Raw genomic sequence first — 17683 nt, 5'->3', positions numbered from 1 at the left:
AGCAGTGGTATCAACGCAGAGTACTAGAGCGGATTGGTTTTGGTCGCTCTGAAAAGAGCGGATTGACTTTGGTCGCTCTGAAAAGAGCGGATTAATTTATATCTTTAAAAAATTTATAATAGGTGCTCAAAATGAGCACCATCCATCCTTATGCAAGCTCTCATGCGTTTAAGTAAATTTAATTGGACGTTCTCCATTACTTCCTCTTCGATATTCCAAATTGCATATCGCAATCTGATTTCCAAGTCGTCGACGTCCTCGGGAAGCGTCTTCGGGAAACGATCTACTTTTCTCAGAAAATTTTCGCAAAACGTTCGTCTTGCATGATAATCTTCTGGTCGTAAATGTTGCACGCGTGTGTAATGAAATGCGTGCAACTTTTTTTCTTGTTTGGTTGGAAGGACACTGCCAGTCTCGTTTTGTCTCTGAGTTCTTCGTATGACGGGAGCAGATGGATGATTGATTGCATTATCGATCTGCATCTTATATTTATACGATTCGCGGGAGGCCGCTGTCGCGGGTGTCGCGTGCCGCTATTCGACGCGGAAGGCGTGGAGGGGGAAATCGCGACACCCCGCGGATTGTATAAATAAAATGAAGATTGATAATGCAATCAATAATCCTTCGATTATTACATGCGTTAAGAGGACGATATGGCAGCGTACACAAACGAAGAATACTACGATATGCTAATGGCACTTGGCGAGTGTCACGGGCAGTATCACGTAGCTGCAAGACGATACGCCGATTTATATCCAAATCGAGCAAGACATCCGTCAGCTCCTGTCATACTACGAGCAGCTCAGAGACTATACGAGACTGGCAATGTCCTTCCGAATAAACACGAAACAGGAAGAAATCGTGATGCAAAAAATTTGCGAAACACGGAGCAAATTGTAAGTGCTTTCGAGCAAAATCCGGAAACAAGTATTCGGGTGGTTGCTCGAGAACACAACGTATCGTACTCAACAGTACAAAGAACGCTTAAAGAAGAAAAGTTGCACGCATTTCATTATACACGCGTGCAACATTTACGAGCAGAAGATTATCAGGCAAGACGAACATTTTGCGAAAATTTTCTGAGAAAAGTGGATCGAGATCCCAGATTTTCTTCCCGTGTGATATTCAGTGATGAATCATTATTCACACAAGAAGGGATTTTTAACTCGCACAATATGCATTATTGGAGCGAAGAAAATCCCAGAGTAACGCGGCTCAAAAATTTCCAAGTACGTTGGAAAATAAATATCTGGGCTGGAATAATGGGTACCCAAATACTAGGGCCCGTTATTCTACCAGATATTTTAACTGGCCAGACGTACGTGGAATTTTTGAGAGAAAATCTGCCAGACTTTTTAGAAGAAGTGCCACTATTTGAAAGAAATAAAATGTTCTTTCAACAAGACGGTGCTGGACCACACAACGCCAGGATTGTAACAAACTACTTGAACGAGCAGTTTCCTGGACGTTGGATGGGTCGGTATGGCCCGATACGTTGGCCCGCAAGATCCCCGGATCTTAATCCTCTTGATTTCTTTTTATGGGGATACTGTAAAGAATCAATCTACAAAACGCTTCCCGAGGACGTCGACGACTTGGAAACCAGATTGCGATATACAATTTGGAATATCGAAGAGGAAGTAATGGAGAACGTCCAATTAAATTTACTCAAACGCATGAGAGCTTGCATAAGGATGGATGGTGCTCATTTTGAGCACCTATTATAAATTTTTTAAAATTATAAATTAATCCGCTCTTTTCAGAGCGACCAAAGTCAATCCGCTCTTTTCAGAGCGACCAAAACCAATCCGCTCTTTTCAGAGCGACCAACATATTTATACGTGGAACATCTTGTTCGCAAAACAATAAAAAAACATAAAATAATTATTTTTCTCACGTCTCGCTGAGAAAAGAAAAAGCAAAACGTATAATGTTAAGTTATTTAAAAAAAAAGTATTATAACGTATTATAATACGTTATAATACTTTTTTTTTAATAACTTTGTTATACATTTTCTAAATTAGCGCATTCATAATACAAAGGCTTCGATTAATCACAAGACACGGTAGCGTCTCGCGAATCTCGCGTCAATCACGTTCGGCAACGCCGCGCGATTATTATCGTCGCGTCGGCGTCGCCGCAGTCTGTTGTCGTAGACTGTATTGTTGTCCGCGACGAGTAATGTACATTTAACGCGTTTTTAAAAAGTAATTTTTAATAATTAATCGGTAGTAACCGCGAATTGTGATTGAGTGTTGTGATAGATTAATAAATAATATTTGATCAAGTCTGAGAGAATTTTCTCTTAGAATTTACACTAAAAATAATGGTAATCGTGAGACAATATGGTATGGAAAAAATTTTATGAAAATTTCTCTGATTAATATTTATCACATTAAAAATAATAATATCTATCATAATAAAATATAAAATATGTTTGATTCATTTTACTAAACTGCATAGTAAAATTAATCAAACATATTTTATATTTTATTATGATAGATATTATTATTTTTAATGTGATAAATATTAATCAGAGAAATTTTGAAAAAATTCTTTCCATACCATATTGTCCCATGATTATCATGATTCTCAGGGTAAATTCTAAGAGAAAATTCTCTCTGATTGCGTGAGTGTATTCATCAAAGTGTCGATAATACAATTTATAAAAAAAGAATCGTTTATTATTCGGTGTGTCACGGTGTGTCAACGTCTGTGTCAACGTCAACGTTGTGATCCATTCCAGTCGTACAATTATTCATCAGAAGACATCTCTATAAGGTAAGAATAAGTAAGAGAGAGAGATAGAGAGAGAAAGAGGGTGTATGTACACACACACACACACACACACACACACACACATCGCGTGGAGATAACAGCTGATCGCAACGAGCGCTTCGCGTAATCGCCCGCGTCGGATGAGTTGCGCCGCTCCTGCCTACCGGCCGTACCCGTGCCGTAATTCGCTAAATTTTTCCTTTTATAATTTGAAAACTAAGCTTCGGATAAAATTTTGGCAAAGGAAAAATCGTCTCAGAATTCATTCAGGAATACGACATTTTAAGGACAAACGGTTGTTTCGAATCACCCTGTATACCGTTTTTAAAAGTTTATCAGCGATCGCGGGGGTGACGTCGGCGGGTCGCATCCCGATCGTTCGATGCTTGCGCGCGTTGTAATCCGATACGAGTTCCGACAACGCGTCGATCCACTTGTAAGTTCCGTTCAGCGTAAACATCTTCCACATGTCGTTCTTCAGCGTGCGATTGAATCGCTCGACGACCGATGCCTTCAATACCGAATATGTAGAATAGTGATTGATGTTATGTTTCCGTATAAGCCGTTGCACGTCGGCGTTATAAAATTCTTTCCCCATATCGGTTTGCATGTTTCTCGGGCATCTCTTGCTATCTCGAATTATCTCGAATTATCTCGGCGATAGCGTCAGCCGTCTCGGTTCCACCTTTACTCTTGAGTGGAATGGCCCACGCATGCTTGCTCAACACATCGATGACGGTGAGTATGTAGTGGTAACCTCTGTTGAAACGAGAGTACGGACGCATCTCGACGATGTCAGCTTGCCACAGGTCATCGTATCCCCGCACTATGACGTGTCTTCGGGGAAAATTTTTCCTTGCCGGCGCGTGCAGTTCGTTCACCAACTGCCGTTTCTCCAAACTGTGTTGTTTTTTCGCTTCGTCGGTTTTTCTCGATCGCCGTTTGTCGCTCGTTTTATGATTCATTTTCGTTTGTCGTTCTTCAATAGCCGTTCTTGAGCCGTTCCTGACCCGTTCGTAGCCGTTCTTGACCCGTTCTTGAGCCGTTCGTAGCCGTTCCTAACCCGTTCGCAGCCCTTCCTGAACCGTTCTTGAGCCGTTCTTGAGCCGTTCGTAGTCGTTCTTGAGCCGTTCTTGAGCCATTCTTGCGTTGTTTACTTCCGTTCTTGACCCATTCGAAATTCGTTCTTGATTCGTTCGCTGCCTTGTTCACAGTCGTTTCTAATCCGTTCGTAGCCTTTCCTGACCCGTTTGCAGCCGTTACTGACCCGTTCGCAGCCCTGCTTGAGTTGTTGGTAGCCTCGTTCGCAGCTGTTGCTAGGCCGTTCACTACCACTACCACTCATTGTAGTTAGATAGTAGTTCGATAATCCTTCGTAGCTGTTCGATAATTGTTCGTAGCCGTTCGATAACCCTTCGTAGATGTTCGATAACCGTTCGATAGCCGCTCCTAACTCGTTCACTGCTGCTCATTCAAGTTGATAGCCGTTTCTGAGTTAGCGTTAGTCGCGCGTTGAAGTTCGTTTATCACAATCTGTATTGCCCGCACATCCTTCTCGAACGAAGTCAGCTTCTCATCTGATTCTTTCTGTTGATTCATCAATCTTTTAACGCAGGATTCTACATACAGTTTGTTGACGGGATCGGTGTCAGCCTCAGGTTGCGCTACACGACGAATCTTCCGCGACCTTGCGTCATAGTCCGTAACGACGCGACACAGAGCGTTTTCGTGCACATAACTTTTCACCAATCTATCCCAAGAACCGCTTGTGCCGGTTGCATCATTTCTTGGTTCGAATAATCCAAATTTGTTGATAGGCATTTTTTTCCCGATACGAGTGACGCTGATCGACAATGAGATCCTGTCGATCATCGAGGAACTTCACGAAGCAGGCATTATTATAAATTGAATGGTGTCTCGACAAATCTAATCAGTATATTCTTCACTATATTTCTTGTGATCATGTTTGCTCAGTTGCGTGCTGACAAGCCGGGATAGATTTTTGATGCATGCGAAATGTCCAACGTTGTCGTCCTCCTCCACGTATAGCAAATTCACATGTTTTTCTCTTTTCCGATCGGCGAGTCGTATCGGAACAATTGATAGTTCCTTCTTCCTCTCGATGCAGTAGACGTTGATTGAGATATCGTTTATATGTTCAAACTTTTTTATTTGGTTCAGCGTCATCGGAAACTCAATGTTTTGTAAATTTAGCACTGTCGTATAGTGCGGATATGACGATGTTCTCTCACTATATTTTGCAACTGGATGCAGAGCGGCCACCACTGACCATGCGAAACATGCATTGTCCGTTGATCGCACGTTCACCACCGCTCTCTTTGTCACAATTTCTCGCGGCAAGTTTAGATAACACCCCGCGCGCATTGAATTATACTTGTTTATATTTATAGTCAAGTTAATTATTTGTGACAACGCCCAACCACTATCGCGTTCTTGAAACTCTTCTAGCGATGCTAGCGTGGGCTCAATAACGCGGCGCTCGTACCACTCGTGTAAATCGGACGTGTGAAAGAGTTCATAGTTTTTTGTATTGACACTTTTGTTGGTACGTTTATCACCGGACACAAACTCGCCATTAAACACGGTGTTCACTTTTACATTAATGTGTTTTTGCATCACTTTCTGCACGTGTTCAATCACAATGTCTTTGGCATCCTCGAGAAATTGACGAGGCTCTATGTAATTATTGTTTATTACCGCACCGGTCAAGATGCGGCTCTCGAACGCCGTATCAATCTCTCGCCAAACGAGTCTTTCCGCGTTATTGTCGCCACTGTATTCACCACCACCACTGGATATAAACTCTTTCTGCAATCGAATTTTTGCACCCTCGAGTCGCGCGATTCTAGCCACCAAAGATTGTCTATATCCAATCGAGAGTCGCGGACGCTTGTTACGGCTGTTTTCTTCGAGCTCTTCGATAAACTCTTCGCAGCGCAGCACCCATTCAAAATATTCGCCCAAGGTGGTGACTTGGCGGGACCGCTCCAACAGGTCGCGTTCAGTCTGCTCGATGTTTTCCATTATTTCTTTTATTCACTATTATGCCACTGACACTTCTAATACAAGAAAGTAACCACTAAACTTTTTTCACCGCTGCATCTATGCGCTTTCAAATCGTACTATGGTTTGACGCGCTCTCATCCTCCTTATATATTTCACCTAATTCTGTCTCCTTTTTTAACATTTGGCGTATCTCAAAAGATAGTTACCCGAGATATCGGTTTTATGGATAGAGAAGTAAGGATACAAGCTGCCGAACATCAACGCTTTTACATTTTCACCTATAAATAATGTTTTGACATGTTCGTCGCAGCGTCGGTCCTAAAATCTTCATTCCTTTCCATAATATCCTAATGATAAAATGTCCATAAAATGAGAGATATAGTTTTATGGATTCTAGAACGCTCCGGTTACAAGCAGCCGAACGTTGGCGCCGATACGTTGCATTCTTCCTTAAAAAATATTAAGGAAGATGTTTCGCTCTCGTTTACGACCGATTTTCCGCGAGGGTACAAAGCTGCCCAACGTCAACGCTTTTACATTTGCACCTATAAATAACGTTTGACATGTTCGTCACAGCGTCGGCCCTAAAATCTTCATTTCTTTCCATAATATCCTAATGATTTATAGACATAAAATGAAAAAAACATAGTTTTATGGATTCTAGAACGCTCCGTTGACAAGTTCGAGCAGCCGGACATCGGCGCTTCCGTAATAAAATTATACTAACGAGGGTACAAAATTGTCAATCATCGGCGCTTGTTCTATACCTTTTTGGGAAAATGTCTAAGAACCCTCATAAAAAAGTCGTAAAGATACCATCTACAAATATTGCACTCAGAAAACTCCCCCTCCTTTGTCGAAACATCCCCTCCACCCGCGTGACGTCAGCCCCCGCACCATCGAGATACCCCCGCCCCGCGTGACGTCATTCCCCTCGCCGTGGAGAACCCCCCGCGCCCCGCACTCCCCTCGGAGCCCCATAGGTTAGAATCGGCATAGTATCTCTACTCGAATATTCTTTTTCATTTTCATTTATTTCAGATTGTTTTTCCGTATTAGTATAGTTTTTTTCATCGCCGCTCTTACTTTGAAATAAGTCGTCCTTAACCTGAAATTAGAAAATCTAATTAATATTAGTAGTGATATAAGGCCGGTTCTAACCCACGGGGCAATGAGGGGGGTGAGGGGCGAGGGGAACCCAGGGCGCGGGGGATGACGTCACGCGGGGTGGGGTGATGACGTCACGCGGGGTGGGGATGGCGTCCGCGGGGCGGGGGAAGCGTCCGCGATTTTTGTGCCTGGTCCGTGAGGGGTCCGCGGGGAGGGGGAGGCGTCCGCGAGGTTATGGTCCGCGAGGGGTCGCGGGGAGTGGGAAGCGTCTGCGATTTTAGTGTCCGCGAGGGGTCCGCGGGGAGGGGGAGGCGTCCGCGAGGTTAGGATCCGCGAGGGGTCCGCGGGGAGGTGAGCGTCCGCGATTTTAGGGTCCGCGAGGGGTCCGCGGGGAGGGGAGCGTCCGCGATTTTAGGTGACGGGTCCGCGAGGGGTCCGCGGGGAGGGGGAGGCGTCCGCGAAAGACCGCATGAAACTTTTTGGGTAAGGAGTCCGCGCTGAGAGAGGAACGCGAAGGAGAGCGCGAAGCGCACGCGAGAGAAATGACGCAAGCGAGGCGTATATGCAAGAGCGAGAGAGATAGTGCGAGATGGTTAGGTAGCGAGATGATGCGGCGATTGAGAGCGCGAGGTGTTGCAGCGAGGCGTATATGCAAGAGCGAGAGAGATAGCGCGAGATGACGAGAGGTAGCGAGATGACGCAAAGGAGAGCGCGAGAGCTGATGCAGCGAAGGAGAGCGCGAGGTGCACGCGAGAGAGATATCACAAGAGCGAGAGAGAGATGTTGCGAGACGATGCGGCGATGGAGAGCGCGAGAGCTGATGCAGCGAAGGAGAGCGCGAGAGGCGGACGCGAGAGAGAATTTTTTTTTTAATAATATTTTTTTTTAAATTAATATTTTTAGGATGAGGAAGGGGAGAGGACTTATTCTAAAATAAATACATTTTTTAAAATATTTAAAGTAATTTTTATTTATAACTGTGTGTGTGTATATATTTTACAAAATGTTTGTGTGTGTGTGTGTGTGTGAATTTAAAATTTAAAATATTATATACATATAAAATATATAAAGCAGCGCCATGATGATCGAACCACATGGGTCGATATGATATTCCATGACGATCGACCCATGTATCACCACTTGTGGTACGAGGCGGTGCGTGAGGTGGTGGCTGCGAGGTGGTGGTGGCTGCGAGGTGACGGTGGTTGCGAGGCGGCAGGGCAGAACTCCTGCATAACAGAAATTTTTATTAAATATATTTATTTTATTAAACAATTTATTATTTTAATAATTTTTAAATGAAAAGAAATACTTACATGTATTGCACACTGGACACATATTCCGTGTGAACATTTGGTCCAGCGGGCTATTGCACTCGCTGCACCATCTCCCCAAAAGTTGTTCAAATCTCCCGGTCCTGTGAATGCGGACGACGCCAATCTCCACATACAGATCTCGCAATCTTATGAAACACCTTGTACACAACATGAGTCCATCCCATGGACAATAATAAATATGTATCGCACACATTCTAGTACTATCATCCATGGCGATGATGTCAGCTGTGCACAAGCTGTGCACTCTTGTATCGCGAGTAACGTCGTCGCACTCACTATCATAATCGGAATCGGTTGCGGGCTCAATTTCAACGTCCGAGCCCATTTCAACGTCTGATATATCATCAACGTCTGATATATTATCAATCACCATCATCTCATCATCATTCACCACATCATCATCATCCACCACATCTTCTCTATCCATCACAACTTCTCTACCCATTTTACATTCAAGACTATCTGAAACTTTATGATGGGACACATATTATAATGTTGCTCCCCTCTTGATTTTAATTCTACATCTCTCTTGTTCTAACTGGAGTATCATGTCTCAGCTAGCTCATCACTTTTTAAATCTCCAGAGAACGAAGAAATAGTTTTGTTAGCTATATCTTATTGGGAGTACTCTGCGTTGATACCACTGCTTACAGTAAAATATTTTATTTGTTACAAACATCGTGAAGAATTTCATTTATAGCACAAGTTATCAATTCACAATCTATAAGTGATTCGCTATTAAACATATTACTATCACGTATCGCCTTTGCGGCATTGCTCACATCGCGGATATTATCACATTGTAAAATATTTACAAATTGTTTAAATTTTTCATTAACACTATGAGTATTCTCACACAGCCAGGAATACATATGATCAATACATTTGTCGAAATCGAATAAATGTAGTAACGTTGATGGTTTCATGTACAAAGAATTATCAGATGAAGTAATTTTTATAATTTTTGAATTATACATGTTAACCGCTTCGAGTGTCAGATCACTAATCCATAGCGTTTCAGTTAGCTGCTCAACGTCTGCTCGTTTCCGCATTAGAGATTTCCATGTTTCAATGGGTAATATTATTTGATTGCCTCGATTATCACCGAGAGCCAATTCCACATAGGATATTATTCCGACGCTGATTCCTATTTCCAAATATTTGTATGATGTTGGGGTTAAGACGTATCTTCTTCCAAGTATACGAGCCGCACGATGAATGCTATAAAAATTTTATTGAAAATAATTATTTAACAACAAAAAAAAGTTGTTTATTGAAAAATTCATTTAACAGATAATATTGAAACTTACTTATCACATTTCTTCTTGTACAAAACATTGCTCTCTTGTACTGGAACGTAATAATTCATGCTGGCGGAGTACATTTTTAAAAGAACCTTTCACATAAGTGATTGATACAATACTAAATCATTATTACAAGTTTTTATTGATACAAAGCAATGGGGTGGGGATTATTGCTGACGCAAAATTATTTTCAACCAATCAAAGCGCCGATGCACGGCTGCTATGACATCATCCTCAATAAAATATTAAATGTAAAATAATGCAACATATCCAAAATTTCAAGCGTCAATGTACGACTGCTATGACATCATCCTCAATGAAATATTAAATGTAAAATAATGCAACATATTCAAAATTTCAAGCGTCAATGTACGACTGCTATGACATCATCCTCAATGAAATATTAAATGTAAAATAATGCAACATATCCAAAATTTCAAGCGTCAATGTACGAATGCTATGACATCATCCTCAATGAAATATTAAATGTAAAATAATGCAACATATTCAAAATTTCAAGCGCCGATGCGCGGCTGCTATGACATCATCCTCAAATGAAATGTTAGAATTATTGTCAAGGTCAAAATGTGCAAAATGTAACATATTCAAATTTTAAGCACCAATGCACCGGCTGCTGTCATCCCCCAGGTGTTCAAAATGTGTAAAATTGCAATTTTCAAGCGCCGATGCACGGCTGCTATGACATCATCCTTAATGAAATATTAGAATTATTGTCAAGGTTAAATGTGCAACATACTCGAGTGCCAATGATCTCTACGATTAAATAAAAAGGATGGTAAAGAGGCATACCATGTTAGTATCATTGTCAGAGGTTCAGCAAGAGCATCTCAAAAATGGCACAATTGGAAGCAAGTTTGTTGGAGCAAGCCGCAAGGGTGAATTCGGTGGAAGAATATATTGTGTGGGAGCAGCAATGTGACGAATACATCGAATCACTGGAAGAACAAAGTAGAATAAAACGACCACGATTACCGATCGGAGTTCGACAATCGCTTGTCTCCCAAATCGCGCGTCTCGAAGGGTTGAAGAATTCGGTACGCAGACGTTTTGTACATGCAGGTGCCGGAAGCAGTTCGCGAGACATCGGACTCATATGGCGAGAGATTGATACGGCGTTCGAGAGCCGCATCTTGACTGGTGCGGTAATAAACTATAATCACATTGAACCTCGTCAATTTCTAGAGGAGGCCAAAGACATTGTGATCAGACACGTGCAAAAAGTGTTGCAAAAACACACTAGTGTGAAAGTGAACACTATATTTAATGGCGAGTTCGTGTCGGGTGATAAGCGTGCTAATAAAAGTATCAATATGAAAAACTTTGAAATCTTTCGCACCTCCGATTTACATGATTGGTACAAACGCCGCGTTATCGACCCCACACTAGCATCGCTAGAAGAGTTTCAAGAACGCGATAGTGGTTGGGCATTATCGCGAATAAACAATTTAACTGTAAATATAAACAAGTATAATCGAATGCGTGCGGGATGCCACATTAAATTACCGCGAGAAATAATGATGAAAAGAGCGGTGGTGAACGTGCAATCAAAAGACAATGCATGTTTCGCGTGGGCGGTGGTCGCTGCTCTGCATCCAGTTGCAAAATATAGTGAGAGAACATCGTCATATCCGCATTATACGACAGTGCTGAATCTCCAAGACATTGAGTTTCCAGTGACTGTGAATCAAATTAAAAAGTTTGAACTATCAAACAACATTTCGATAAATGTGTACAGCATCGAAGAAAAGAACATTGTCTCGATACGTCTCAGTGAGCAGAAGAAAGACAGACACGTCAACTTGCTGTACGTGGAAGACAGCAACAGCGTTGGACATTTCACATGGATCAAGAATCTCTCCCGGCTCGTGAGCTCGCAATTGAGCAAAAAAGATCACAAGAAATATATCTGCGATCGGTACGTATATTTAATTAAAAACGCAATATATAAAATATATAAAAATGTAATATATATATAAATTATATATGTATAAAAAAAAAACTAATTATTTGTTTTACAGATGCTTACACTACTTCCATTCGGAAGACAAGTTGCAGTCACATATGGTAGACTGCGGAAAGATGAATGACTGCGCTATCCGGTTACCGAGCGATAAGGACAAGTGGCTCGCGTTCAACAACTTTAATCGCAAAGAGCGACTTCCTTTTATCGTATACGCAGATCTCGAATGTGTGCTAGCAAAGACGGAAGAAGAAAAAAACTTTCAACATCACCAAGTATTTAGTATAGCATATTATGTACATTGCTCATATGACGATTCATTATCCGAGTATTATTTTCGTCGTAGTGTAGATTGCGTTTCGTGGTTTTCCAAACAACTGCAAAATTTAGCGATACGCGTAAAGAATATTTTAGCAACTAACGTCCCCATGGTAAATTTAACATCAGACGAGTGGGAAAAATTTCATAGTGCAACGCATTGTCATATATGTGAGAAACCATTCACGCAAGATGATGATATACGCGTACGCGATCATTGCCATCTGACCGGGCGGTACCGAGGTCCAGCACACTCAAATTGCAACTTAAATTATAAAAACTCTTTTTGCATTCCAATAGTATTTCATAATTTATCCGGTTACGACTCACATTTCATAATTAAGGAAATAGCTACAGCGTTCGAAGGGGGAATCGAATTACTTCCAATAACTAAAGAAAAATATATATCATTTACAAAAAATGTTCAAATTGCAGAAGACAAATCCAGAAATATTAAATTACGTTTTATCGATTCATATAAATTTCTCAATACTAGTCTCGATAAATTGGCATCATTTCTAAGTAAAGATAAACTCAAAAATTTACAATTGAAATTTCAAAATTTATCCACCGAAAATTTCGAATTATTAACACGGAAAGGTGTCTTTCCATATGAATACATCAACTGTTTTGAAAGGTTACATGATACATGCCTACCACCGCGCGAATCATTTTACAGTTCCTTGACCGGCGACACTGTATCCGAGAACGATTACGCGCACGCTGAAAACGTATGGGAGCGGTTCTCCATTCGAACGCTGGGCGAATATAGCGACTTATATTTAAAAACTGATGTCTTGTTATTAGCCGACATTTTTGAAAATTTCCGGGATAAATGTATCGAGAGTTATGGGCTCGACCCCGCGTATTATTATACTCTCCCCGGGTATACGTGGGACGCCATGTTAAAGCATACACGTGTAAATTTCGAACTGCTCACAGACATTGATATGGTAATGTTTATAGAACGGGGTATACGCGGTGGTCTGAGTCAATGTTCAAACAGATATGCACACGCTAATAACAAGTACATGCAGTCGTACGATCCATTGAAACCATCTTCATATCTAATGTATTTCGATGTAAATAATTTGTATGGATGGGCAATGTGTCAACCATTGCCTTATGCTGATTTTCAATGGGTCGACGATGTATCTAATTTCAATTTATCATCTATCGCGCTCGATTCGCCTACAGGCTACATCCTTGAAGTAGATTTAGAATATCCACAATGTCTTCACGATGCGCACACTGACCTACTGTTTTGCCCGACACGCGACAAGCCACCAGGCAAGCGGGAAGATAAGCTTCTCGCAACGCTATACAACAAGAAGCGATATGTGATACACTACCGCAACCTGCAGCAATGTACGCATCACGGCCTTCGCGTTGCAAAAATACATCGCATATTACAATTCGCGCAATCTCCATGGCTTCGAAATTATATCGAACTTAATACGCAATTTAGAACACAGGCGAAAAATGATTTTGAAAAAAATTTATATAAATTGATGAATAATGCAGTATTCGGCAAAACGATGGAAAATGTGCGTAATCGGGTTGATGTAAAACTTATCACACATTGGGAAGGAAGATACGGTGCAGAGGCAATGATTGCGAAACCAAATTTCCACAGTAGAAGCATCTTTTCAGAAAATCTAATCGCTGTAGAATTACGTAAACTCGAAGTAAAATTTTACAAACCAATCTATGTCGGCATGTGCATACTCGACATCTCCAAAACATGTTTATACGAATTTCATCACGAGTACATGTCACCGCTATATCGCGACAGATGCAGGGTAATGTACACCGACACAGACAGCCTAATATACCACATCGAATGTGAAGATGTGTATAAGAATATAAAGCGCGACGTAAGCAAATTTGATACGAGCGATTACGCTGCGGACAATGTGTATGGTATACCGCTCGTGAATAAAAAAGTGCCAGGTCTAATGAAAGATGAAAATAACGGTACGATAATGACCGAATTTGTAGGGCTTAGAGCAAAAATGTATGCATTACGAGTGGATGGTAAGAAAGATACCAAAAAAGTAAAAGGTGTCAAGAGTAACGTTGTCGCGAGAACGATAACGTTTGATGATTACACGCGGTGTTTGAATGAAGAGATTGAAATGACACGTAGTCAGTCATGTATAAGATTGAAATTGCATGAAGTATACACCATTCGCGAGACGAAAATTGCTCTAAGTCCTCACGATGACAAGCGGTATATCATACCTGAAACCACTAATACATTACCATGGGGACATTATAAAATACCTTTGTAAATAATATTTGTTGTAAAATATGTATATTTTGTATATTTTGTATATGTATATTTTGTATAAATATGTATATTTGTATTTATAAAATTATTAGATAAATATATTGTAAAATAAACAGTGTACAAATATTTTAAATAAATGTTTATAATAAGTTATTTTTATGAATCCATGAGTTGTGAGATTTATCCAGTCCCAACCATTTCACATAAACATCATCGCCTTTTTTCCGCAAAACCTTTTCCACGAGATATACATCGGGATTTGCAACATGATGTAACTCATACTCGTAGAATCCTCCGGCGACGGAATTTCCGCGCAAATCTTCAAGTATATATGTCGCAGGATTAATTTTCTGCACTTTGATAATTTTAAATATTTCAGTAGTCCAATTTGGTGTAAAACCTTTTTCGAAGACGGTCTTGAATTTACTCACGCGTACCTGACAGCCTACTTTGAATCTTGCCGGAGCAGCAATTTTTATGTTACTGTATACCGTATTTAAAAGTTTTTCGGCAATCTCCGGAGTAACATCGATAGGTTTCATACCGATAGTGCGATGTTTTCGCGCATTGTACTCTGCAACGAGTCGGGACAGCGCGTCGATCCACTTGTAATTACCATTAAGTGTAAACATTTTCCACATATTGTTCTTTAAAGTACGATTAAATCGTTCCACTACTGAGGCTTTCATAACAGAATACGTCGAGTAATGATTGATGTTGTGTTTTTTTACGAGTTTCTGCACATTTGCATTGTAAAATTCTTTTCCTCTATCGGTTTGCATGTTTCTCGGACATCTCTTGCTATCTCGAATTATCTCAGCGATAGCGTCAGCTGTTTCGCGTCCGCTCTTATTCTTGAGCGGCAGGGCCCATGCATACTTGCTCAACACATCGATGACGGTGAATATGTAATTGTATCCTTTGTTGACTCTTGCATAAGGACGCATCTCGACCACGTCAGCTTGCCACAGGTTAGGTTTCCTAACCGTCGTATCCATGTACTATGACACGTCTACGCGGAAAATTTCTTCTCGCTGGAGCGTGCAATTCCTCCACGAGTAGCTGCTTTTCAGAGGTGTTTGATCGAGGCATATTTGTAATAATGTGATATAATTTTCACGTACAGTTCTTTATGTATCTTTTGATGTAGTCTGCGTTACAGCCATTTTATCCAGCGTTAATAATAGCGCCTGCATATTCCTTTCAAGCCTGATTATTTTTTTCTCAATTTCTTTCTGTTGATCTCTCAAAAGCTTGACACTCGCTTCGACATATCGTTTGTTGGCTGCATCATTATCATCTTCTGGTTGCGCTACACGTCGTATCTTGCGCGACCTTGCGTCATAGCCGGAGGCTGTTAGACACAGAGTATTATCGCGCACGTAATTTCTTAGTAATCCATCCCATTGATAATATGAATTATTATTCGACGTTCCAAGTGATAATCCAAATTTATTAATCGACATTTCGATACCACTAATATTGACAGACTGACTCGTATCGTGGATGTATAACTTATTTTATAATAATACGAGCTTCGTAAAGTTCCTCGATAATCGATAATATTTCATTGCTGTGGGCGTTGTTGCCGGCTTGACGTGAAGCTTCGAGCAATCGCAGACGATCTACCAACTCGTTGGGATCATTCCAATGCACGTAATCAATCTTATTATTGTTTAAGATCATAGCATGCGGTATACCTTTTCCAGATTTTTTATCAGAGAATAATGGTGCGATTATATATTTATATAACAATTTTTCCTCTCTGCATATTCACACATCCTTTCAAGACAAATTCCTAATTATATTTCTTGGCTAAATTTTTGCACGATACTGTACATGCCTCGCTACCTGCAGCCGACAGCCACGTTGCTGACAGTTTTGAATTAGTAGAGAAACTTAAAGACGCATACATTGATAATCAACATAAATTAATTTCTCTTGATGTTGTCTCGCTATTCACCAACATCCCATTAGATTTGGCAATGGACAGTGTCGCTAGTAGGTGGCCGGACATAGAAAGGAAATGCGTCATACCAAGAGACAATTTTCTATCGGCTGTGAAGTTTGTGCTTGATTCTACGTACTTCTCCTTCAATGGCGTATACTATAGACAAACATTTGGCACCCCCATGGGCTCACCGCTGTCACCGATTATTGCTGATCTAACGTTACAGGACCTAGAAAGCAAAGCGCTTGCGAACTTGTCGGTTGCACTTCCTTTCTATGTTCGATATGTCGATGATGTCGCGTTGGCGGCCCCCTCCTCCATGCTCAAAGACATATTAAAGACCTTCAATTCCTTCCATCCGAGACTCCAGTTCACAATGGAGGAGGGCGTCGATAATCGACTTAACTACCTGGACGTCACTGTTATTGTTAACGATGGAAAGTTGGAATTCGATTGGTTCCATAAACCGACGTTCTCCGGGAGATATCTAAGTTTCGAATCACGACACGCTCTTTGCCAAAAAAGAGGCACAATTTTTTGTCTCACAGATAGAGTTTTCCTCCTGTCACATCCCAGGTTCCATAGAAAGAATTTCGAACTCGTTATAAATATTTTGCTCGATAACGGGTATCCATTGCAGTATATCTTTGATACAATTAACGAAAGATTGAAATTTCTGTTCGCGAAATTTAAGGAGAAAAATAATTCTTCTCTAAGTAAGAATGACACAAGCAAAAAAGAACAGCTTCCAACCACTTTCTTTAACATTCCGTATGTCCCTGGCATTTCCGAGCAATTTAGTCGTGCAATTCGAGATTTGGATACAAAAATATCATATACCGGTATCAACAAGCTTAACAAGTTTATCAAAGTGCATAAAGATAGCTTGCCGAAAGACCTTCACACGAACGTTGTATACAAGATCTCCTGCAATAACTGTGACGCTTCTTATGTCGGTCAAACGCGCCGTTTCCTAAAAACGAGAATAAGCGAACACCGCAACCACATCAATAGAAACACGACGCAGCGCTCGGTCATAACAGACCATAGACTTCTAAACCATGAGTTTGATTGGAACAGCGTGGAGATCCTGGATGAGGAGCCGATTCTAGGGAAAAGACTCGTGTCCGAAATGATTCACATCAAATTACAAAAAAATAGCATCAATTTACAAAATGACACGGAGTGTTTAGACCATATATATTTCCCGATGATAGAACATATGTATAATATCTAAAGCCAAGCGTGCGCTCATTTATCATCTGTTTTCGGTTGACCTCAGTTCTGTGTTTATATTATTGTCTCGATCTCATCTTTCCATTTAAAGACCAGTCGCGATGTATCGTTTAACAAGTGCGATTATATGTCACGTTCCCGTATGCCTCTGTGTTTTCTAGCATCGGTAAGTTGCCTCTTTCTTTCGTGTTTCTTTGTTAGCTCGATCAATTTTTCTTTAATCAACACAGGTTTGCAATAATATGCATTCACAAACGTTCTCTTTCCGTTTGGTAACGATGAGAGGTGACGCTGTTGCGATTATACATTGGCTGCGGGGCTCTTCGCCGTTTTCTGCCGCACGATTCT

The 17683-nt window shown here is 40.9% G+C and overlaps 2 protein-coding genes across 2 annotated transcripts; one reads left to right on the top strand and one right to left on the bottom strand.

Annotated features, from left to right (window-relative positions):
- Nucleotides 1–2696: 2696 nt before the first annotated feature.
- On the bottom strand, nucleotides 2697–5823 carry LOC145947800 (uncharacterized). Its single transcript, XM_083057581.1, has 2 exons — nucleotides 4837–5823; nucleotides 2697–2774 (listed from the first exon to the last, which is right to left on the bottom strand). The coding sequence occupies exons 1-2, from the start codon at nucleotides 5821–5823 to the stop codon at nucleotides 2697–2699; spliced, it is 1065 nt and encodes a 354-aa protein (XP_082913707.1).
- Nucleotides 5824–12811: 6988 nt separating this feature from the next.
- On the top strand, nucleotides 12812–17336 carry LOC145947799 (uncharacterized). The gene is made up of 2 exons (XM_083057580.1): nucleotides 12812–12827; nucleotides 16006–17336. The coding sequence occupies exons 1-2, from the start codon at nucleotides 12812–12814 to the stop codon at nucleotides 17334–17336; spliced, it is 1347 nt and encodes a 448-aa protein (XP_082913706.1).
- Nucleotides 17337–17683: the final 347 nt, after the last annotated feature.

This window comes from Prenolepis imparis, unplaced genomic scaffold (assembly GCF_030444845.1).
Source record: "Prenolepis imparis isolate NDT839.2.m4 unplaced genomic scaffold, iyPreImpa1.0 SCAF_148, whole genome shotgun sequence".
Taxonomy (NCBI): Eukaryota; Metazoa; Arthropoda; class Insecta; order Hymenoptera; family Formicidae; genus Prenolepis; species Prenolepis imparis.
Note: the sequence above shows the minus strand (reverse complement) of the source record. Positions and strands in the feature narration are given on the sequence as shown.

Excerpts from the sequence above, each read along its gene's own strand:
- LOC145947800 (XM_083057581.1), bottom strand. The coding sequence starts at position 5,823 with ATGGAAAACATCGAGCAGACTGAACGCGACCTGTTGGAGCGGTCCCGC. Across the intron at positions 2,775-4,836 it reads ATCGGAAAAGAGAAAAACAT|AGATGTCTTCTGATGAATAA; the intron begins GTGAATTTGCTA and ends CTTACCTTATAG.